The sequence below is a fragment of the Pholis gunnellus genome (assembly GCF_910591455.1).
Source record: "Pholis gunnellus genome assembly, chromosome: 1".
In the NCBI taxonomy this organism is placed as follows: domain Eukaryota; kingdom Metazoa; phylum Chordata; class Actinopteri; order Perciformes; family Pholidae; genus Pholis; species Pholis gunnellus.
The window spans coordinates 8,815,921-8,842,169 of NC_136528.1; the positions used below are offsets into that span (position 1 = coordinate 8,815,921).

Here is a 26,249-nt window from a genome sequence, read left to right on the forward strand (position 1 = left end):
CATGTCGGGATTTAAATAAAATCTACAATTTTTTATAATAACATTGAACTGATAATTTATTGTAATGGTGAATGATATTGACCTTGCTGCGTCTTCTTAAAAGAGTAAGAAACCGATCCAATAACTTAATCTGGTCTTTTTATTTCGTTGTAATAACTAATAACTCTCTGTCCACACTAAATCTGTTTAATGTGCACTTCTGTTCAGTCATTCAAACCACGTACCTATAAGCTCTGACTGGATATGTAACCACTTACAGGATGGGTGAGTTGTACTTGCTATCTTCCCATGTTTGTACTTCTCAAGCAAAAATGTTTTGACTACAATCTAGCAGCAAGTAGGAAACTTTCAGCTCCCTGGGGATCTCCCTCCAGCCAGCCAGTAGTGAGCAGGTATCGTATCGATTACTCTTCATTTCAACTTCATAAATTAGAAATTTTCCACTGTGGGAATTTCTAAACGAGCGACAGGAATGATTAGAAAACAGGGCGTCCAACAGATGTTCAGCTCCGCGCCGTGCAGCGAGGCTTCACTCGCAGCCAGTTAGGACATTCAACCTGATTAAAAAAAATTGGATTTGATTTCATGGCCGAACTCGCTCACATCATATTCTGATTAGACACGGTACACACGGCATCCCAATTCACTAGACCTCTTTTTGTTTTAATAAGTTAAGGTCTATCAACAAGCCTGCAAGGCTCATCTCTGGAGAAAAGCCAATAGCTGGGATACGTGTCTGGTTTACTGTCGAATGTTGCAGTTTGTGCAAGTTTAGTTTCTATGGTAATTCTTGCAATATTTCATCACTCATTGTGCATATTAGTCGGGATATAAAAAATGCAATGGTATCTAGATTATTAATGTGCATGTGAACAAAGCCTCTGTTGTAGACATTAAATTCCCTCAAGATGTTTATTTGTGATGAATCCCTAAAAGTTTAAACTGTGCCTATGATAAGTACAGAAATATGGCTTGCAATTTTCGGGAACACATCCTTAAAAAGTCAACAACAACCCTCTGAACATTATGAATGTCATAGACTGGCTTCAGGAATCAGTACAGTGTCTAACAACCGAGTGTGTTTGTGCGCGCCTAAGTGCCTGTAATGCAATATTTTCTTAATCCGAGCACTCCTCTGAGCTATATATGCTACACGGAGCATGTCATTGTGCCTGAAGGAGGAGGACAGTACAGTGAGTTGGCTCCATTTATCCTTGCTGTTGTTTTACCAGTCTGCTGTGTGGCAATTATGTGTGCAGGTAATATGAGAGAGACTGTCAGAGAGACAGAAAGAGAGAGAGAAAGGGGACTGAAAGGCAACTTTCAGGGTCACCTTAAAAGCACAGCAGGGGCCAACACATTTCTCTTCAAGAGTGGATCATACAGTAGGGGCTTGAAGAAAAATGAGTGCACAGGCATGCACATACACACTGGTGGAGAAAGATTCTTTGCTTACATAAAAGTAGCAATACCACAAAGAAAATAATACTCCAATAGTGTTGCATACTTCACTGAAATACAAACATGCATCATCTGCAAAAGGTACTTAGAAGCATTACGACGTGAATGATGCAGAACAGTCATTGTTGCTGTGATATATGTTGTGATTTCAAAGGATTTGATTTAAATCCCTCTTGTAACTGTGCACCGCTCAAATGTTCTGTTTAACTGGAGAATACTCACAGTACAGAAGCTAAAGAAGCTCTAACTTCCGTTTCAATGGGATTTAATTTAGCATAACAAAGCTTTTGTCTGAGTGATGAATCGAACCTGCAGCTATTTTTCACTGCAGAGTAACCAGATGCCTCTTTTTACTACGTTTTAGAGCAGTGGTTTCCAACTATGTTTGTCTTGTGACCCCTAAAAATCAAGCAAGGTATATTTATGACCCCTAATCGCAGATAATGGACCTTATAGAGTCTCTCTTTTTCTGATGTCTCTAATTTGAAGGATTTCAAGAGGCCAGAATAGATAGAATCCAGTATTTCACAAAAAAAGTAGAGCAAAGAGAAATAAATTGTATAAAAACTATTGTGACAGATATTTTTAATGTATCCCTTTAATAATCTGATAACCCCTGAGATTAACCCTCGCAACTCTCTCCATCAATCTGCCATTGTGTATGATTTTGCCTTTTTCTTAACTATACACACACTCCCTCGCATGCTCACTTCGACTGCGTGTTTCATAGAACTGAAGGCTTCTACTTTCAGAGGAGTGTCGGGAAAATCAATGTTCCTGCCCTTCTAAAACAATAGTTGTAGTGTTTCTCAGGGGGCGAGGGGTGAGCTCGCTGCTGCCACTCGCTGATGTCCTGCAGCCATCACATTCTGCAGCAAAATTCAGCCTATTGCAACAAATTCAATAAGAAACAGCCAAGGAGAGATAACCAATGTTAAAATTATTACTCAGAGAAAAAAGAAAGGAAAAATGGTACCTATTTATGTGCTCTGGTCGTTCATCGCAGCTCAGTTACAAGGCCATAAATTGAAGTTATCAGGGATGCTGCATGTCTGTTTATGCAGCGTTCTACGATAAAACTCAGCATTATCAGCATGCTTGGTATTGCTTAGTGCTTCGCACTCATCTTACAGACACAATACACGGAAGGTTATCTTCCTGCCCTGAGCATACAGGAGGATACGGTGCACTATTCCACCCGTAGGCTTAAACTGGCAGTGGAGTAATCTCGCACTGATCTTCACTTTACTACACCTCATCAACAGCCATCGACAAACAGCTATGAGTGAGATGAGAACGTACGTTAAAATGGGAGGGTGCAGCAACTGTACAGAAAAGGAGCTGCGGGCTAAAATGAAGAGGATTACAGACGGATTACCTGTGTTCTGACTCGTGGATGGAGAATATGACTCCTGACGTGGAGGACTTCTGCTGGATGGAGGCCAAGAAAGTAAACTCACTTTTCCTCCTGAACAGCTGCACCACTTTCTCTGTGATGTGTGCCGGGGCGTGAACTGCTCTCCCAACATCTGAAGGAATGAAGTAAAATTGAAGGAAATCATGAGCTTGTGTAAACCCTTTACACAGGCGATGTGCTGCTGTGTGCATCCTGCATGTGCGCTTGCCAAAAGTGGGAGCAACATATTAAGCTATCTAATCACACATGGTGGAACACCTTCACACTTTGGAAAGTATATTTCATCAACAGTTCTGGCAGCTCTGGCAGGCATTAAGAAAAAGTCATCGTTTGATGGCAACTCGCTACACCAAACTAGTGCATGAATACTGATACTTAGAGAGTAAACTTTGCATGCGTGTGCCTGTTTACACTTAAAAGAACACTATGTCCTCGAAAGATTTTGCCCTTGGTAAGTCTATCTACTTGTGGACAGACCTTTTGCCCACAGCTTTGTAGTTTGCTTCTAAGGGATAATCCCAGACTGAAATGATTAAATGACATCTAACAGTTTCTATTGTAAGCAATGTAGTGGCAGGACTTTATGGATGTTGTATTTACATATAGATCATTTTTTTAAATGTGTAATTCATGATCAAACACATGCAACACTGACATCAACATCAGTCTCGGATGTACTTTGTGTTTCACGCTAATTAGCGAATGTCAACTTAGATGGTTGACATTGTAAACAGACTAGTCTCGTTTCTTACGGTGCATGTCCACAAACACTTGTATTGCATCAAAGATAGTAAACACAAATTCAGTGAACATCCTTTTTTGTGAAAAACAAACTTTGCATGAAGCCTCTATTTTCACTTCATGACAACAAGCTAAACAGCTTTTTAATGTCACTCACGTGAAGATGGTCACAATCATCCCGATAATGAAAAAAAACAAACATGATCAACTCATCGCTATCGGCGACTCCTATATTGTCCCATCCCTTTGTATGTGAACCTGAATGTAGGTGAGGAAACCTGAGGAACTTGTAGCAACAGTAACTACATGTCGGAGCCTCCAGCACTGAGGACTAATCTGAGCACCAGGCTGTGGATCCACACAGCCGGCTGTGGATACACAACATGACAGGCAGTCCAGTGGAGAGGAGCCTGTGGCTGTCTCAGTGCAGGGCTTTTAAAACTCCCCAGGGAGACAGTGGCCCGCCTGCCTCCACACTCAGCCTCCCTGCTGTCGGAGCCTATTGGATAGAGCACCTCATCCTCCGGTCCTCATTAGAACACAGCTTCAAATCTTCAAAAACACACTATTTTCATGATGCGAAGATCTGTTTTGTTTTTTTACTTTCACCTGACTGACAAGAGAAGAAAAAAATAAGCTGTGTGGTTCACTTCAAGGTCAACAAATTGTTTCCACATTAATTCAATCCCATTTAAACTGCAGCTATCTCTCCTCATGTGAGCGCTTAATACAGTCAAGTTCACGGTCTTAACAGCTGTGATCGATACAAACAAATTGTTGTAATGAGTCTCACTCGAAACACCCAGCAAAGAACTTGGCTACAAATACTTAGAAACCTAGTCAACGCCAAAGTTCTTAAAGCATGACAGTACTCCTTTTTTAACACTACCGCAGGTCCCGGGGATCTGCGCTTTAGACCGACTGTGTCCCGGCGACGACATTCAATTTCCCTGCTAATGCTACACTGTGAACAACAAATGTGTGTTAACATTGGCAGGAAGAGAGTTAGTGAATGTTAGCTGTTAGCAGCCGGTGAGCTGCACAGTCGTACCTTGGGCGAAGGTAAATTATAACCGTATAATGTTTTAAAATGTAATCTTGTTCAATTTAGTTTTTGACGACAAACTTGAGACGGATCATCAGGGATTAATAATACATTCGCAAAAAAACATTACGCAAACAGTAATAAAGGAGTGCATGTTGATTCATTGTTTATTAATGTGGTATCATATTGGGTATTGAGCATCGTGGAATTTCCCTGCTATTAGTGTGGATTATTTTATGGTGTTGAGACATAGAGTAACTTTATCTGCATGGGCTGTTTCACAAAGTGCAGTCACATCATCATATTGAGCCCTGACAAAATGCACTGCTTAGTTCTTTATAATCCTCAAATACTTGACTTGACTTTTGAAAAAATGTAGTATTTTGTATTCCGAACATAATCTGGGTTTAAGTGCAGTCTGTTTACACGCAGACGTCTGTAACAAGAGCTAGAGAGACCAAATGCTACCAGATGCTGCTTGACGAAGGGCTTATAGACCCAAAATTGACATCATTAAATTTGACACACACACACACACACACACACACACAGTCCAAGATGATAGCGTACCAAGCGTCAGTTGTTTACAAACTGTGCTGCACCTGAAGCGGAATTAGCGAATCGAAACCAAAATTTAAAAAAGCCGCACACAGTCAACACAGTGCACTAATAATAATGGATGTATCCCAACAGCCTCCACCGTACAGCAGTCACAGGCTTGTAGACATAAACAAACCTATTTGCAGTGACAGGAGGAAACAGGTAGAGCAGGAAGGTTCGTCTCCCAGCAGACAAGATGAGGATCAGTGTAGCAGGCAGCAGCCCGCTGTCAGAACCCCTCCCTCTCCATTTTACAGCTCATCACTTTAATCAGGACCCCAGCGGGTCCTCCTCCAGCTCGGATAAGTCTTACAGATGGCCTCTCTAACTGGCAGTGAGGAAGAGGAGCTCAGCCGCGGCCCAGAGAGACTTCACTCACCACAGACGCAGCCCGTCAAGTCTGCGTGGACTTTTGTCTGGCCCGATATGGACGACCCGTGTCACAGCCAGAAAGGCACATTACTGTATCAGAGTCAAGTTGTTTTGCCAAGGGCACAAACTAAATCAGGGCAGAGTTGTCTGGCAGGCCGGTGTCCAGCAGGCCAACAACTGGCAAAAGAATGTCTGCGAGCCTTCAGGAACATTACAGTACATCACCTCCTGCTGGTTTGTAGGTTAACTGTGTGCAGTGCTGTAATTTGTATTGACTGCTGTAATAGCTGGCTGTTAATTACGGGCTGAGTGAGATGACATCAGAATTATTCTTCAAAAGGGCGACACATATCGGCTACCGTACCTCAACTACCACTTCTGTCTGTATATGAGGATGTGTGCTACGTGCCTCTTCACGTGACGCTATGCAATGAGGTCAATGGAGTTGTTAGTGGCAGCCACAGCCATCCTCAGCTGCAGCAGAGAACGAGAGAAGTGGTCAACGCAGAAAACACACAAGGCAGCAGCAAAGTGCGGCTCATCCCAGCAACTACATTTTTTTGAGGCCGGGAGGTTTGTTCATACGACTCGGGCAGGAAAGAAATCTTTGTAACGCAGGCCAACATGTCACAGGACTGCGGGTACTCTCTGGCTGCACTTCGCCGCAGAACTAAAACGGCAGCAGCTCGCTGAGCTGGGAGTAGCTCTGTAGACAATGCATGTCGGCTCGCTGCAGGCCTCACTTCACCACTGTTCTGTTTCAGGGAAAGTTTTAAGAAAGTGGAAAGTGACCACGTGTCTAAGCTCTGTTTTGTGGACTACACAGCCCTTAAGCAGGGACAAATAGCACATGACATTTTAAAGATACAGACGAAAAGACAGAATATAATTAGGGCTGCAAGTAAGAGTTTTTCTATATGGTAGATTAAGCATCCAGCATTTCCCATAGCCCAAGATTATGCCTTCAAATAACTTACTCTGTCTGAATAGCAATCCAAAACCAAAAGACAATCAATTCACATTTATATAAATCAGAAAAAAGAAGCGAATCCTGGGGGTGGCGCTCAGTTTCTGATTTGTGAATCATCGTTTTTAAACTACTTAAGTTTGGAACTCATCACAAAGCTTAGTTCTCGTAATCAGATCATTTACATTTGCATACAGGCTAACCTTAATCTGGATAAAGTGAATGTCGGGGCATGCCTGTTTATCAGATACACAAACACACTGTATCTAGACTCGGGCGCCAGATCAAAGAGGCTGTCTCTGTTGGACAGCATTCACATTGTTACGGTCCCCGCAGCAACACATTCAGCATCACTGGCAGCTGCTCAGAGGCTGCTGGGTGTCAGCAAGGAACAACATTAAAGGTGCAAGTAACACATCAAAGTTTTCTGGCATCAGTTGCAGCCAATTAACTAAGCCCACAATGACGGACTGATAACAAGATAAAAGCTTCTTTTCATTGGCCATCGCAACCCATCGAGCTCAGTGATTCCTTCTGGCAGAGGAAATGCTGCTGACAGATCCATCCACCCACCCACCTACCGAGCAGGTGCCATGTTGCCCCCTTTGGCTCATGTTCCTCTTAATGATAGTGCAGATAATGAAGTAGGTGTGCCCTAATATCTTGCGGCAAAGACCTACAGCACACCTATCGTATGGCTCTAGTTTGAAGCAAATAATCATGAATAATAGTACAACTTTAAAGCAGTTACAAAGCACTGTATATGGAAAAAATGAAGACAACAAGTTAAATCTGGCAATTCTAAGATCAAAAAAGAAATGAAACAAACTGCAATACCATAATATTAGATTTTAGAAAACAAAATAAAGAAAAAACAACTGTGAGGCATATTAGAAAAGGAGAAATACGAGGGCTAACATTGAGCTTTAAAAAAAGATCAGTGTTAAGAAGTGATTCAAAAGATGTTACAGAACCACAAGAGCAAAGAAACTGAGGAGCTGATTGAAAAGATCCTTAATGAAATTGCAACAGTTATGACAGTTCCTGCAGGTTAATCCAGTAACTTAGACCTTACTTAGCTTAACTTAGTTTATACGCTGGTCTTAATGAGATTATTCTGATCATATGTGTCCGCATTTCTGTGTCCAAACTTGACACTTCAATGACCTGCCTGATTGGATTTATTTCTTGGTCAAAGGAACATCTGAGAAAATTAATTTAATTTCCAATAAATTCTTCACACAAATAGTCTTCCATTTTTGTCCTGATTACTCTTCCTCCCTGTAGAGTCAGTAGACTTGTTTTATTGAAGATTGGCTGCTTACTATATGCAAATTCAATGATTTTCCAATACATTTCACAATTCAAAATTAAAATCCCTTGTTATTTTTGCCTCTTACTTATTTTAGTATTAAATGACAAAAGTCGCCTTGGACATGTGTAACCTTGGCCTTAGACCGGCCAGATTTATGCTGCTGTTGAGCCGACCCTTTTCAGTCACTTAGGATGTAACTAAGCCGTGTCATGGCGGTCAGCACTGGTTTGATTATAAAACCACTGAAGTCCATAGTGAGATGTATCCTGCTAGCTAACTGTGTCTCTAGTAGTGAAGTGAACAGTAACAGCTGAGGAAGGATCTGTGTTCCAATGGAATACCACAAACAAATCTATTGCTGAACCATGGAGTCCCTATCAATTACACACTGAACCAGTTGAAAATATATCCACATTGCATATTGGCAAACATTCCCTGAAGGTCAATCATTTTAAACTGCTAAAACTGGTAGCAGTCCTGCCAATAGACTTACTTATTAGTGAGTGAGTTAGTTATTTTTCTTCTTAAATCTTTATACTTTCACTTATTTAATTTGTTTAAAAAACGGTGACACATTTGCACGCTACCGTAGGCTTTATAGTATGTTTTCCTACGTTTATATCTTATATTCTAATTGCATTATATATATATATATAAGATAGGACCTTTGTATCATATCTTTTCCCCTCTCTTTTTTGTATGAAATATTTTCATTTGTCTCAGTATACTACCAAATTATTTAAAAACGTAAAAATAACACCACAACCTGGGAGCAGGTCTCCCATTCATATCCTCACAAATCAGCTATGGGGGTTCATGCAGGGTATTCATTCATTCATGCATGGTTACTTGGAAACTCAACAAGAAAACATAGATGAATAATCAAGACCCTTTCTCATTTCCATCGCATGTTATAAGCTTCCATGGTTGTTTTTTCTCTCTGATCCTGCAGGAAGGCAGTCATCTTTACTTCCACACTTCCAGCCCTCCAGTCATCTGTACATCCACACATGAAGCTAGCCAGCCAGTCATCCATCCAGTACACAGCAGACTGTCCCTGAGGAGCTAGCCTGCTTTCCGCTGCTCAAGGCGGGTCTGCAGTGGAGACTAAAAAGCAGAGAGACTGGACTGCAGAACAGGGGCTGGGCTGGAACTGAAGATAAAGGACCGAGGCATGATGGGAAATGGAAAAGCCAATCCACACAAAAACTCTCCAAGGTTCAAGGTAACGTTTAAAACAAAAGAAACAGCAACAGCAACCAATCACCTTGACTACAGCCGAGGCAGAGATGTCGTGAATACAGTGTGCAGTTTTCCATCAAAGGCGAAATGCAAAGAGCAACAAACTGATGAATGCAGATGCCCAGACGCTAACAAAAGAGCAAAATGGCAAGAAATGTTGAATGCGGTTTAGAAACTGGCAAAAGCCACAGAAAGTGAAAAGTGCTCGTACAAAAAAGACAAAGGACGGAGAGAGTTCGATGCACGTGAAGGAGTCTGTGAGTGCATGTCAAGCAGCCTACCAACACAGACAAGCTCTCAGCAAGCCTCCCTTAAGTTGACTTGGCTTGCATTTGAAGAACTCCCCGGCTGCTGAAAAATGTATGAATCTGAATTGATAAAATATTGATGATTCAGTTCAACTTTTCCTTCCCTTCGCAAGTAGATAACCTAACTATACACATTAAAAACCCTGTAACTTCTATCTGGTAGGTCATCGGTGTGATGTGTCATATATCTAACGAGACCGACCACAGATCCTGAGAGGGCTTGCTCAACTCGTGTGGGCTTCAACAGAGCAGACAACTCTCTATCACAAGCCATCAGACTGATTGCAGTTTGATTACAGTAAATAAGGATAGAACTCAGAGAAATGAACCCCATCCATCTGTGGGAGAGCGTTTCGGCTGTCAGTCGAAGAACAATAATGCTGAGCCCCGCCGCAGAATCCAGCCAGAGGAATATTAGATTAGAGTAATGAACTTCCCTTTCGATTTCCTGCAGGGGCACCAACATTTGCATGTTGTATCGCTAACACACTCACACCAAACACATGCACAGTCAGGCTGTGAACTGTCTGCAGGGATAGAGCGTGTGTGCATATGTGTGTGTGTGTGTGGTATGAAATGAGCTTAGCACCATAAGGGATGGAACTTGAGCAGACTGAATCAGAATTTGTCATGCTCAATTTGAGCTGCTGAATGAAATAAAATTTAAATTCTGTAGGATAAGTTAAATTAAAATAAACAACTGAAAAAATGCTATGAGTTAAAAACGTATCATAGATGTATTGAAGAAGATAGCTTGCATATGCTTTCTTTCAAAACATGATTATTTAAAACCAGAGGCGGCAACCTCCGGCTCTTACGAGTGAAGCCAATGCAGAAGTGTCTTAAACTTGCATTCTCTCTAATGGCCTGCAGAGGGCGACTCCTCTTGTTGCAAAAAGAAGTCCATGAGCAAATGACTCTACTTCTCACTTGATTTATTACCATTGTAAACATTGAGTTTATGGTCTGAATCACTAGTTTTGAGTCTTTTTCAACACAGCATGATGTTTATTCAGTAAATGATGGTCCCATTTAGCAAAATAGTCCATAAAGCGGAGTATGCTTTAGGGCGGGCTTATTGTAATTGACAGGTCGCTGCCGCTACCAGAGATGCATACGGCGTCTCTCTGTCACTCTTCCGCAGTCCAAAAACCAACGGGTGACATCACGATAACTACGTTCACTTCTTTATATAAAATCCATGATTGAGACACATGGGGACACAGCTAGCCAGGCTGCAAAAGGAGAAAACATGCTAGCAAACTCTAAAGCTGTCTTAATTACATAATCGATCTCGTTTTACTTACACATGAACAGAAAAAGTAGAAATGGCAATGTGTGATTTTAGGGGCTGGAACTTGTGTGCAGCATCCCAAAGTGTTCAGGGAGGTTGCCTTGGTAGGATTGGTACTGTACAGAGTACTGACCACAGCTGGCAATCCACGCTATAGCCAGAAATTCTGCATCGACATACTAGGTAGTTGCATAAACTGTTGTTTGTCAAGAAGTAACTCCAACATGTAATTTTAAGTAATTTCCATCACTACTGTGCCCAGTTTAAGTATATCTCAGGGATGTGTTTTATGGGGCTTCCCGCGCAAAGACAGACTATGCTTTTATATATACTGTATATATATATGTCAATTTGGTAGCAGTTGTTGATTGTTACCATGGAAACAGAGCTCATATTTCAAAGATAGCCTTGAGTGAAGTTAGTCATGTCTGTACTTTTCAGTCTACCTCACAAAAGGCTGGAGTAAGAGCAAAAAGTGGTTTCTTTCTGTGCAAACAGTAGCTGGTCTTGTGGTTTAAATTGTCAGAGTAAAAGGTGGGAGCTGAAAAATGTATTAAATCTTGATTTGTCACTGCTTTATTAAGTAAATTACAGTAGAAGACAAAGCCACAAGTGAGAGTCAAGAATAGTCACAAATTCAAACCGGTGCTTTAGAAATACATTTCATAATTTATTTAAATAAAGTAAGTGTTTCAAAATGTTGAGATTTCATATAAACTCAAAAAATTGAACTGTATGCCGCTCAACTACAGTCCCCGTGGGCACAACTCTCTTTCTGTATTGTGAGGGATTGTGTCTTTGTGTGTGCGTGTGTGTGTGTGTGTGTGTGTGTGTGTGTGTGTGTGTGTGTGCTATGTTTTGTTAACAACTCTCTAGGCTGAGATCCTATCCATAATCTGCTCCACCCCCCCACAGTTCTACACAATCCTCCTCTGCTGTGGGCAGGTTTTAACATGGCAGCTGGCAGTCAGTGCTTCAAACCACTCGCACTGTACACATACAGCATGAATCCACACACACACAAACATAAAAAACACACACTCGCATAGGGGAAATAGGTGGAATTGAGATGTGAGCTAATTTAGTGGCGCACTGAGTGCTTTGAGGTGCAGTATCAGTATCTGTCAGGCCTCCGGTAGGCCCACTGCTGGGAGTGTGGCTCACGCTGAGGGACCGCGCGACTGTACAGCCGGGGCCCCTGTCGAGATCCGGTGGAGCTCAAACAGAGGAGCTCTCCCCATCGCAACTCAGCCAAGCTTAATTACTCCCTCACTCTCCCCCGTACCGCTCCGCCTGAATAACAACCGATCACTGGATCCGAGAGAGGAACGGCACCAGCCAGCAGGCTCGCCAGCCAGCCTCCATCCAGTCATCAGCACTGCTTACGCAGCAATTTATCTCAATTAGCCATGCTCTGCATACTTGAAAAATATGATGCCAGGATAAGGATAACGGCGTCCGTTAGCGCTGTCCTCCTTGTATTTGTGATAAATCATCCATTGAGAGCTCTAAACCGCCATGTTGTTCAATGTGGAATAAAGCAACAAATCGGAAAATAACCTCATCATCACGCAGTCATGTTTATGGCGGTCTCCTTAATCATTCTGTCACAGCCACAAGCTGACAACCACGGCCACATAGCTTCCCTCTGCATGAGCCCTGCTGTATTTCTTTCTCCTTTAAAAGGAGAGAGAGAGAGAGAGAGAGAGAGAGAGAGAGAGAGAGAGAGAGAGAGAGAGAGAGAGAGAGAGAGAGAGAGAGAGAGAGAGAGAGAGAGAGAGAGAGAGAGAGAGAGAGGTGGAGAAAAAAAAAACGATGGCGGTGGAGCAAACAAGTGGTGCAGCGTGGGCAGCATGCAGAGCAGAGCCGGGAGATAAGATCAGGACAGGACATACAGGGAGGAGACGCGCGGAGAGATAATACAGCCAAGGGTCACCCAAGGGCGCTTTGCTTCTCTCCCAGAAAACGTCTCTGTCAAAGCCAAGTAGTAGCACCGCAGCAAACACCTGCAACCATTACATACTACATGGTACACGTGTGTGTGTGTTCACATTTGTCGCTAAACACACGCTGGCGATAGGGGCCACGGTACGAGAATACGAACGCCATTCCTCCGTCGCAATGTTTCGATCATGCAGCTGCTTCACAGTGAGGAAAAAATACTGAAGACAAAACATGAAGCACGAAGGTGCTGCTGGGAAGGCTTTCACTGTGAAGCACACAGGATGTAGTCAGACGTGTTTCAGTAGCTCTACCCTGATACCCTGTTGCTAAAATCAGTTACAATGAACCTTAAGGGAATGAGAACAGAATTATATTACAAATTAATGGAGATTAAACAGTTGAGAGATTATAGATTGCGTAGCTAAAATATTACATGTACCAACTATACCATACAGCAATAAAGGGAGGGAAGTCCAAAAAACTAAAAAAAAAAAGTCCAGGATGATGGTTTTGTCCATCTGACAAAACTCAAAGATATCTAGTTGGCTGTGATGTAAAACAACATTTTGAGCTTATTTGACAATTATAGATGAGTGGAATGCACTATGAATGCCTCTACTGACTGATTAATAGAAATGTCGCCTGTTAAAGAAAGTGTCATCGAGGGGGACTTTTGGACTTGTGGAGAGACACAAACGCTGGATGATTTGGGAACACAACAGGTCAAGAGTCAGAGAAGGTGGAGTTACTCTGTTTTACTGGATATGTAGGGTGCATTACACTATAACTACTGCTCTGAAAATAAATCTTTAGGGTCCAATTTCCAGCATGCACAAGCATTCAACACTGTGAAACTATATCCTAAACCTTTCTTTTCAAATCTAGTAGCGTATTACTTATCGTGCAGCCCTATGAGCAGCCATGTCAGTACCTTACAGCCCTGCTGGAGAACAAACACTTCTCCAAACCGGGGGAAAGAAACAAACGACACAAACAGTTCCCTCAGTCTCTTATCTGAGCAAATGGGGCATCAATTCACACAGAGGCGAAGTAGGAGGGAGGCAACTCATCACACGCAGGCGACTGGAAATGCAAACCAGCTTCTGCGTGTGGAACAATATCTCTATGTGTACTCTCAACATGTGTCAGCGAGAGATTATTCACACGGGACCGCGTTAGGGGAGGGAGCTACCTGGTTTAGTGACTCTGACTGTGTTCTGTGGTTCATTATGAAGTCAGAAACGATGAATTATTAAAACAAATGGCACTCCAGATGTTTCCCCCGTCGCCATGACAAACGCTATCCTCTCTCAAGCATGGAGATTCGAGCTGAGCGTAACACGAGCTTGAAAAATCTCTGTGGCCTTCCTCCCTCTTGTGTGTGCGAGAGTGAGGCGGCGGGGGTTTCCTTCCTCTGGAGGTTCTGTCAGCGTGATACATTAGCAGCCCTAAGTCATCCGGCACTGTAAAGTTAAAGCTTTAGTGTTAATAAACCGCCGGTATGAGGCTGGCAGGTACTATATATCCTGCTCATAGTAAAGTTATGTTGTAATACTTTATTAGGCTCCATTCAGGCACGTTTAATATTCTGCAGGGGTAATGAAAAAATAAGTTGATTTTTTTATTAGCTGATCAACAGACAATCATTCAGTCAGCTGCTGAGCAACTTGCTGCATTCTCAGTTTGATTTCATTTTGCGTAGTTGTTTTCCAACTGTTTGTTCTTGTTTCTTTTGTGACTTAAAACGTGTGAATTGTCGCACTAACTGCATTATTTCTGAATTCTTCGCAATGGGAGCACCGCGTATTTACGATATGCTATAAACGCTAAAAGCGTGACCAGTTGCGTGAGTTGGTCACCGTGACGCACAATGACATTTGAACAGGACAAAACAAGCGAGTGGAAAGTGTCACTACGTGTTCTAAATATGCCGATGATGCCTTATTACAAGTGTTTTAGTAATAGATCTAGATCAGAGAAGCTCTCTGACCTTTTGTTTTAGACTCAAGACCACGGTTAAAAGGTAAAACTAGTTCCAGACCACATTATAATTAGGGTTGGTGACGATACTGCTTTAATAAAAACAATATGCTGAATTATCATGCAAAAAAAGCTGCAGATAGATGCGCACATACAGACATCTATGGACTGGAGACGCATATGTTGCAATACCCATAAGTGGCCGCAATGCAGAGCTACAGTAAGAAGAGGACTGTTGCCTGTGAGTTGATAGTATTAAATACACGTTGGGGTGTTTACGCACTAGCATCCATCAGATTAGCCAAAAGCTTTTCCTGCCTTTTCCCATTGACCCACAGAACTCCAAGGACACACCGAGCTGATGAAACCAAGAGGAAATGCAGCAACAGACCAACTGCAGTGGAAACGTCTAGGTATTTCAGAGTGTAATTAATGCTGGAGCAGGTGGAGGAAAATCACACACATATGCTCTCCAAACAGGATTAAAACCACTGACCTGCGCATGCTATTTTAAAATGACATGACTTAGAGAAATAAAACCTGTCTGAATGGTGTTTTAGTCCGAGTGAAACTCCAGTTCTGAGGCCAATGCCTTGGTCCATGGCAGCATATTCTTAGGAAGGGTTGTCCTCATCAAGCTTTTTGCCCCCCCGATCCAAGTCATTTAATACCGACTATCCGCAGATACAGAGTCCTGATCCGATACTCCGATAATTTTCTAGATAATACAGCTGCACAGCGCACACCTCTGTACATTCACGTTATCAAAATCATTCCAAAGTACATGCCTAACAGTTGTATACCTGCAAGTGTGTTGTGAGTGTGTATTTTAGTCGTCTGTACATCGAGTGTGTATTTTCGTCATCTGTATATATTTTGCTTTGGTTCCATTAATAAATTACTCCTATTGGCTTTTTGCTCGCCTGGCTCTGCCCGCGGTCCAACACCATGCACCGCTGATGACAGATCTTGATCTTGCAAAAATAAAAAGGCTTGAAAGCATCTTTGGGCCTACGATGCCTTTCAGGGTAGAAGGAAACCAAAGCTCTCAGAGGAATCTCCTGTTGACACGAGAACATGCCAACACCACACATGTGACACTACTATGCTTAACTGGTCTTTTTTTTGTTTGTTTTTTAAGACTCAGTGCACATTGGTTAACAAGAATATGAAGAATGTCTGCTTTCCCAAGACTCACACAAACACGGTCCACCACAACTGTTTGTGAATTATAGGTTAACTTCTAAAATGAGCGTATACCTTTCTTACATATTCATACTTCTTGGCTGCCTTTGAAGCAAACAACAAGCCAAGTTCATTAAGCGAGAAGACTGAATAAGCCTTCCTCTGTCTCCATCAAAGCCCCTCTCACTTTTCAGCTCTCTGTCTTGCCTCAGAGACACAACTGGAAGACATGAAAAGCTTTCAGTCAGGAGGAGCAGCAGCATCTCTAACTGTGTTTTGCTCTGCCTCTACCTCCTCGAGCCCTGACTAAAACAAAATGACGGCTCGCCTTGTGTTGCAGTCAATGCTCAGAGTTTTTATTTTTAAATCCAGCATCCTTTAATCCTTCACTTTCTGTTTGCTCCTTCCAAGCGCTGGAGATTTAAAACACTATACAGTGCAGTGTCCATGCTGTTATGAAAAACCAAGTGACGTTGGTTCTGAGCGGCTAATAGAGCCTCAGACCTTCTTTCACACACCACTAAACAAGTACAAAGCAAACACGTTGTCCTCCACAAATGCTGCAGACAAACTGAAAGCACTCAGCAACAAATGCGCCATCTTTCAAGATTTTCATCTAAATCCAGATCTTTCGAAGTACTACATTTTGACATGTGGTTTACAGTTTGTGTGCCAAAACGTATCATCTTCCATTTAAGTCACACAAATCAGGCCTAAGATTGTCCAAGTTACAGATTTGAAACTTTTATCACAGCTCTCTTTTCAGACCAAGTTTCCGTACAGTATGCTGGAAAACATGTTTATATTAAGCAAAATGAAATCTACAGTTTGACTCAGTTTTCATAATTTAAAATATGCTGTGTTCCAAAATGAGAGCCCTGTTCTTGATGTTTTGCAAATTAATAGAGTTTAGTTCAAAGAGAATATTTTGAATGAAAATGAATGAATTGAATTGATTGAGGAGGAAAACTAATTTCCATCAAAGGTAACCAATTTACTGATATTATACTGACATATCTAAGACACACAAGTGCACGTCCATATTAATATTCAGCCACCCAGAACATCATAACTTACATGCGTTCATCCAATCAGCCTGACCTGCAGGACATTCCGGTTTGTTCAGCATTTGTCCTGAAAGTGGTCTTCCAAGAAAATGGCACTTGGACGCAAAACTGCTTAGCAAAGTAGCCAGAAACCCAAAATGAACAGACAGCAGTCACAACACTGGAAGCTTATGTGTTGACAGCAGCTGCTCAAATGAAGTAAACCTGCTGAGTGGAGACTTTTCAGTGGCCACAAACTGGCCTGACTGCAGACTGAGAGGTAGCAAAATGCTTTATTTTAGTGCAAGTGGTGGAACCACAGAAAAAAAACATTAAAAGTTTCCTTATGCTCTATATGAGGGCCGATCCAGGCATATTTTAAATCAGTGGTGTAACAGACCGTTGTCGATCGTGATCCGTACAGATTCCCCCTCGCGGTTCTGCATGAACAGTGAATTAATCCCTAGATCAACCATCATAGTGTGAAATAAAATTTGACTATCGATATTCAGCAAAAATATCCAATCAGGAGATCGGCATTTATGCTTTTTATTCCCCGATCCCTGATAAAGCTAGTAACGCTAACGGGAAACAAACAAGAGGTTCAATTCAGTTCAATTGTGATGCGTTCAGGCTCTATTCAGTAAAAATGACTAATGGCCAAAGGTAAATTATAACATTAACTACATCAACAAAACAACAAATACAATCCGTATCTGCCAATATGGATCATCAATGATCGGCATAAAGCGAGATCGGTGGATCTCTAAAAGTTATATTTGCTCCCCTTTTTCTATTGCGCTTGTGCCGTGAGCTTTATGATCCGTTGCAACCCTATTTTAAAGGATTAGTATCGATCCTAAGGGATCAGTGTTGGATAACATGAAGCCCCTCAAATCTGTTTCTTGACTGTACTTGACTGTGTGTTGGTCACCTCAGCCTACTAGTGCTGCAGCGCTGTGCTCCTTTACAATAACATAAAGCGCGAGCGTGTCGCTGCATATCAAAGTGAAAATTAGAGTGTGTGAGTGTGAATAATTATTTGGTTGCACCAGTGAGGGATGCCAAGTACAGGTTGGAAAAATACACTGATATGCTAATGCCTTTGTTATCTTTCCTCTCTCCCTCTTATTCGCAAAAAGCCGATGTACTGACTGTACATTCAAGCTGGGTTGTATGAGTTATCACACCTCATGCATTTCCTTATCCACGGTACAGAAAGAAAACTGACACAAGTGAGTGTGTTAAAGGTACAGACAGGAGCAGTCTGCACAGTGTTTGGATCAAGTAGCTCGTGAAATATGTGTGTCAAACTTAGAGTACTACAGTCTATCAGATACTATATGATCAACATTTTAGGTAACTATAAGTACCCACAAACACAAATGAATGTGGATATCCCAAATGAATGTTGATGATCTCCAAAATTTCAGGTACACACATATATAGAAGTATACACACACACACACACACACACACACACACACACACCTACACACACACACACACACACACACATCCATATATCCTCTGGTATGAACATTGGTCACAACTGGAATCCATGACTTCAGGCTGAGCACAGCATTACTTCCTGGAAAACAGTTCAAGTCATGCTGCACTGGTTGGCATAATGGTAACAAATAAAGTCAAACCCTGCTTCTCTCTATTATTGAATTCCTATTGGTGAACATTTGTCCTCCTGTTTCAACAGGAACCTGTTTGAGACTAAGGAAGTAGATGTACTATTTTATATTTCATGGGACCTTTAATGCCCCCTTTCAAGCCTACAGGGGGTTTGTGTTTGATCATCAAAACAGATTTTGTGGTTGAGTATCACTTTAAGTACAGAACTTCCATCAATGTAGTGACTTCACACCGCAGAAGGACAGATTTAAACATTCAGCACTTATCTATAAAACCAAATTCATTATTCTGATAGTTCTTCAAAACTTCTGTCATCATCTTAGTTGATCTCCAGTCCACACCTGTCTGGATCCGAGTCAACATTGCCCGCCTATTGCACTGCTTCTACAGGCCGAGTTAGGATTAGATGAAGACACATTGTGTATGTGCTTTAAATGTTTCATCGCAGTTCCCTGGCAGCTGAATGTACGAGCTGCCCCGCCAATAAAGAAAATGTGCCCTGCCTTTCTCAGAGCGGTATCATGGGTCGTGGTATCAATAAGTCAGAACAGATCGTGTCGTCTCTGATATCTCAGAGTGTATGAAGGGCCGCTGATATAAGGGGCTAAGAGGAGGAGAGGGAAGAGACAGAGAGAGAGACTACTACTTTATGATTTTATATAACACAGCATCTCACTGCAGTGGCTGATTGTTAATCTAGTCTGTGTACTTAGTTCCTACTTCAATTAAATTTCAATGATAATGTATTAATTTTAGAGCAGAAATCGCTCAAGTGTCGCTGGTTTAATGGAGCTAAGGACACAAACACAAAATGCTGACATCGTCGAAACAAAATCAGCATTTTTCCCTTCAGAGCAACTGGGCTGAAGAACGGCAGGTTCTTCAGTTCATCCAACACTTGTGTCCAGAGCAAAACGACCCGATAGCTATTATTCAGCCATGAATTCTCATTATCAGGATATTAAATGTAGTTTTGATGATGCTCCTGATCATTGCTTTAACACCACCGTGAGGTTAAAATATCTACATCTAATATGTAGATTTGCCATAACATATTGGGTTACATTTAAATTACATTACAGACATTTCTGTTATTTGTTTCTTTTGTATTATTTTATTAATTTGACTGCCCTAATTGTTAAAATAAGAATGATGGCCAATGAGCAACTGTTAAATGGTTAGAATTTTCAAAATAAATGAAAAATATTTTAGTGAAAACGTACCGAACTGTGACTCTAAAACCTATACAATACTGAAATGGAATTGTTTATTTTTAGGCTTTATTATGTCAAAAAACATCATATTAGCTGATTTATTGCTCTCAAGCATTGATAATAGCCTGGCTTTAATGACATCTACTGGGCACATTCATGCTTCCCAGAAGCTGAACCCTTTCCATTTTGGACACACCTCAAGCTTTTATCTAACACCACCATCAGGACAAAATATAAACTTTGATACTCCAGCTATCTTATAATGCAGGGGGTTTCAAAGTCTGACAGTGCCACCACCAACTCAGACAAAAAAGAGACAACTGTGACTTTTATTCCTGTATTTCGTTTATTTTCTAACGTTCTGTACCATCCATTTTAAACAGCACTGGTCACCAAACACATATACATATGCACACACACACATACACACACACACACAAACCCTTTCAGCTAAAAGTGACACTGTGACTACCACAGACACTAAGGTGCATAACAGGATGCTGCATCAGTCTGACAACCAGCAAATGTTAGCTAACGTCTGACAAATCCATACCTGTCAACCTAATGGAAACGAGGAGAAGTGCCAGTTGTGGCCACCTCCCTCCTGTTTGAAACAGTTTTTTCTTTAAGACCTTTAAGAAAAACTTTTTCAGCCTCCAGAGGCATGTGAAGTTTAATTTGCACTTGAAACAGGAGAACCTGCAGGATAGGTTTGGCGAGGTGTTCACATGGCAACAGCGATATGCTCTGCGTTTGCTCCAGCGTGTTACAGGCTTCAGCTGGACTTTAAAAGGTCGTCCGTGACACCTTTTGCCTTGAAGCTGCCATGGTTGCATCTTATGGTATGGTGGATTACCAGCAAAGTGCAACTATGCCATCTCAACATGCTTTCCCTCTGCACATATTTTGGCAATGGAAGTACAGAGTGCAATAGCTTGTCAAGGTATGCGAGGGCATTAACCACCAAACCTAAAAAAAAAAATGTGCATTCTAGATCTGTGAGCTATCAGTGAGTGGAAGAACACATTAGCAAGAGGCCAAATATTTATATGTATTTGTTGGAGACACCTAGCGTATAACAATACACCAGCATGAAACTACCAGGTTACAACTCACTAAATGCCTTACAAATACATTTTCTTTGTTCATGTACAGATTTACCATGACATAGACTCAGAATCTTGACTTTATCGGCACAAAAAATATGAGCATTTTATGTTTCAGTTCAGTGTTAATCAAGACATTTAATGAATAGCTTGCATTTATTGTGATTATCTCATCGTGATTATCTTAGGGGTCTGACGGGCAAAAAAAACCAACTACGTGCTGTTGGCTGGAGATCTTATATGTTCTCTCAAAGGTTAATGTCATGATATAATTATATCTATTTAAAAGAAAGGGTAGCAAGAAAACATGAGACGCAAGCAGAACATTTGACAGTTTGGCCTGCCTGTCATTATGTGTGGTCGGTGAGATTATGTGTCTTAGCTTTTAATTATCAATTTAATATCAATATATATGTATCTGTAGGGTCAGGTAATGTATTTTTTATGAACAGCACACAATGCACATTCAAGAAGCTGATTTTTATGTTTCTCTATGATGGGATTCATGAGTAACGTAATAACCGACGACACACTACCGTCCAACAGCAAACTCAAATGGCTAGCTCGAAGCGAAACCATGTTTCTGTTGGTAGCGAAGTTGTGGCTGCTAGTATAGAATGCATCCTACTTCATATCCTAGTGCTACCAACATGTCATTAGCTGTAATTAGTCGTAACAGAGCAAATTCCAATTCCAATCTATGATAGGTTATAAAGCCACCGGAGTGATAGTGAACGCAATTACAGCGTGACGATGATAGCATCAAAACAAAGACAATGGCTCCAGGCAGGACAAAGCAGGGCTAATTATATCAGGCTTCTGCTGGAGATAGGAAGGTGCTGAAGGCTCTTTCTTGCGCCTTCCACGAACAGTTTGAGGCAGCGATAAATAGACAGAGTTTAATTGCTCCACGCTGAGGTTAGTGTGCCAGTTTCCAGTCATGCAAGCAGAGGATTTGAAAAAGAGCGTGTCGTATTGCAGATGACATTTCTCTGTGTGTGATAATGAGCCCGACTTTAGAGGGGGCTTTGAGTGCATGATAATGCACGATTGCATCTACTTTCCAGACGGCCAATTCTAAACCTGCAACTTTCGTGAGAGCAAAAAAACAGCACAATTTGGTGCCGACAAACTTATAATATAATATATCGGAGGAATAAAAGGAGCCAGCAATCCAGCCTGCTTCCTGTGCAGTGAACTCTGTGGGGAGATGCAATATGTGGTGTTGTTTTTAGCGCTGTATCTATTTACTATAAATGTGTATGCGTTTGTGTGCTGCACACCAGGGTGAGCTGGATGATTCAGATTTAAGTGGTTAACAAACACGCTTTACAATGATTAGAAATAATTTTAGAAACTGCATCCATTAACAGACCTTTAGATGTGGAAGGATATGTGCTTAATCTCATAAAAAACTAAAAATCTGAAATAATACCCTTTATTTACCTTTCATATAGGTCAGGATATGCTATATCGTTAGGAAAGAGCAACTACAAAATATTGAGAAGATAAAGCAGACAATTTAAACAAATTAAAAAGAAATAAAAAAATGTAAAGATTCCACAGCCACGCCAGTAAAGAATCCTGTGAAAGCCGCTGCTGGCAAGGTATCATTACTAGGGCAGACATGGAGGAGAGTGAAGTTGTAAATACAGAACAGGGGAGCGAACCCAACCAACTCAAGCTGAGGAAGACCTCTGGTTATATGATGAGGAAGCGGGGATGCACCAATACTGCTGTTTTACTTATATGTGAGTACTTGCCAATACCGAGTACCAATATAAGTACTTAATGATACCATTTCACTTCTGACAATAACTTTGAAATCCTTTTCTATTTTCATCGGATGTTTCACACATTTCGTTGATACAAAGCGAGCATAGTTCTGCAGTAGGGATGTTAATAATTAGCTGTGCATCAGTTAAAACAGTTAAAATAAATATTGCAAAGAAAATAACTGCGGCTTGTCACATAAAGAAGAATAGCGGGTCCACCTTAACGTCTGGGTAACACAAAAACAAATATGTGATCTAATGATTTTGGATAACGTCCACCACAACCCAGAGTGTTTATAAAACCTCAACAGATGGTAAAAGGGGGGGAGAATTCCACAGTTTGTATCAGAAACTGCAGATGGCAGCTTCACTGTACTTCTTCAATGCCAGAAATAGATCCTTTGCTGTAAATCCCTGCTATTGATCGCAGTCCCAGGAGGCCGTGATACTCCGGACCAATTATATGGATTTTAGGTCTAGGTGTGCCAGGTGAGATGTTGTTTCCCACATCCAACTGAAGGCACTTGTGGCTGGACATTGTTTCTCTACGTTGCCGTTAATGTGACAGCAGGGGGGGGGGGGGGGGGGAGTGGCAATGGAGACACGTCTGTCCCTTTAAAAGATATCGCCCTCATGTGCGATGAATAATTCAGATGGAATAATTCCGCTGAGGTTCCTGTGAGGTGGGACCAGTGTCTCGCCTCCTCCAGCAGTAGGACAGCCAGGAAGCTCATACATAAAAGATGAAAGGTTTGATAGCCTCCATTGGATTCAGAGCCAGGGACTGTGCGCAGTAGACTTTAGAGTCGTAGCTTGGCTTAGCTCGCGGCTTGTGAACTGCCCACAGCCTCTCGGGCCTGCCTGCATGGGGCTCTCTCCGAAATGTCTGTGACATATGCAACCCAACTCCACTCTGCAGTCAGAAGGGGAGGTATAAATAGCAACAAAATGGATGCAGGAGAGGATGAGACTTCAGTGAAACCTCACTGTTTCTAGCCAATCCACTTTAAACCACAAGCAAACCGTGTTTGGGTCACATTGAGCTATTTGTGTTCAATCAAGATTTTAAAAAATGTGTCACCACCTATTTCTCCCTCTTAAACCACCTACTGTCTAATTCCTCTGCAGCATCTGCAATTGTGAGCTAAATTTGGCTCTTTAATTTGCCATTTTCCTTTTTCCATTTTGTTGCATGCAGCTCAGTCCCATTTCCACCGTGAGGGAACAGACAGATCCGTTCGAGTGGAGCCAAACCTTCTGCCTGCCCAATCGCCTGACACAAACATGATAACATTTCACTGGAGCACATCAAAGATTGGCATATTTTGACTTTCTAAAACAGGAGTAACATGCGCAGCGCTGATACGCTCGGAGGAAAGGAAACCTGCAGTGAGACGTGGATTTATCGGCCTGTGTTGTTAACCTCCTACCCTCCTTGGATACCCCCGAGAGTGAATCTGCAACACTAAAAAGACATAAAGGCCAAACATTTTGGTTAGAGGCAGTTGTCTTTTGATTAGCTGTCAAGAAACTATCTGTGGAGGGACCAATATAACTGGCCATCAACTCAATCTGAACTCCATCGGCAGAGTCGATGGATTAAATCCCTGTTGGTACTAAAATGGGCCACTGAGTGTTCACACCGATTCTTATACAGTGGGCTCTTGGTTGACAAGAAATCTGTTAGCGGAAGATTTGATGGAGGAGAGAAAACCGGTGGTGAAATGGAACTCATATATAAAAGATGCAACAAAAAGCATTAAGAGTTACGAGGTACAAAACAGTTAATGTGTTCATCATTCAGGATTCCAGATAGGATTTTCTAGCAAAAATAGAACAGAAATCAAACAATGTTTAGCAGCTGATTTACATGTTGTATTCCTTTATCTAACATACAGCGAGCGAGCGGCCTGTTTTGATGGATTGAACCTGTTTGTTCGTCAGGTTGTTCATTGTTGCAGCTGGGCAGCTTTTAAGGCTCAACTGATAAGCGGTCAACGTGTCGTTAGCGAGTGGTATTGGGTGTGGTTTTATCAGAGAGGTTTTTTGCATGGACGAATACATAAGCACAGTATCGGCCCCGATACAGGTATTGGTATCCATGGCAGACCTAATACATACACACATACCCACCGATGGTTCCCTGAGACAATCACACAATGCATTTTAAATATCATTGCAATTCTGTCATTCGGTCTTTCGGACTTACAATTATGTATCACCATCACCACCATGATGGGAAGTTATTTAGCCTTTATTTGTCAGCCAGTAAAGAGAGACAGGACATCTGGGAGGACAGCAGCTTATTTCCCCGCCCTTATTCGAACAATTGCCCTTATGGGGTATGTGTTTAAACTATTAGGCTACCAGGGAACCCCTAATATATTGTATGGTGTTATGTGAGAACTGCCTAATGACAGGTCCTCATGACAGGAAAGGCACACAGGCAGATTGTGGAGCCAGCAACAGTGTTTTTTTTTCTTTTACTAATCAGTCACCTGTTGATTGAGTGTTTACATGTAGAATGTAGAAGCCAATTAGCATTAAATTATTAGATTAAAATGATGGTAAAATAGCCCGGTAGCTGGCATCTGGCGAGGCATCAGATCCGAGCTTCGACTACACACTCGCTGATTGTTGGGAGATGACGCATCCACCATTGCATCCACCATTACAGATAATTAGGAGCTCTTCTTGTCAGTGTATTCGAGGACAGTAATTATTGCAATCAATCTGGCCCTGCCTCAATTCAGCCTTTACAACTTCAGGGAATCGGTTTTCCCCATCTGCAATTAGAGACCATTATTATTACCATTCTTCATCATTAAAAACACTTCTGTTGAAAAGGCATCAACACAGTTCTAACTTATCGTTTTATTGACGAGATTTAGAGTTTTTGGGTAAACTCTTGAAGCGAGAGAAGTGGTGAGAAACCTGTCGCATATACCTCTGGCTTTACTTTACTGAGAAGTAGTGAGATTTGCCTCTTACTCAACACTTGGTTTAAGTGTTTCTTTTTCTATAATTGACTACTTTCCTGTATGATTGGTGCAAAAAGCACTGACAAAGCAGCGTTCATTTTGGCAGCTATTCTTGATTTAGTCTTAGCCTTTAGACGAAAATGCGTATTAGTTTTAATCACATTTTAGTCATTTTATCCTCCGTAGTCTGAGTCTAGTTTTAGTCAACTCAAAAGAGTTTTAGTCGATGAAAAGTTACAACAATTTGGTCAACATTTAGTCATTTTGTTCAGTCAAAATGTTTTCTTTCTTAATATTGTCAGCTATTTTTTTTAGCTATTAAAATGTCCTTTATTAGTCATCAGAGTATACATTTCAACTAATCTATTCCAGCCCAAACCATCATTTTGTCATTTCAGTCAAATGTATTTCACATAATATTTTATCTCCTCATTATCTAATGAAAACCACAGGTTGAATCATTAGGAATGCAGCTTTGCTATTCCGAGCCCCATTATAAGAGCCAGCTTATTGGTATGTATTATGTTCTTGTGACAAATAGAAGTGCCCTCGGTTCATTTGCATTCACCCTGGTTTAGCTGATCTTTAACTGTGCTGGTAATTGAAATGATG

The 26,249-nt window shown here is 41.4% G+C and overlaps 1 protein-coding gene across 1 annotated transcript in view; it reads right to left on the reverse strand.

Moving 5' to 3' along the window:
• Window positions 1–26,249, reverse strand: part of LOC306699215 (protein kinase C-binding protein NELL1-like) — a gene marked incomplete at both ends in the record, with an annotated part of 218,421 nt that overhangs the window by 184,937 nt on the left and 7,235 nt on the right. The window contains 1 exon segment of the mRNA XM_079163758.1: window positions 2,840–2,990. Within this exon segment, the coding sequence (XP_079019884.1) occupies window positions 2,840–2,990 (151 nt within the window).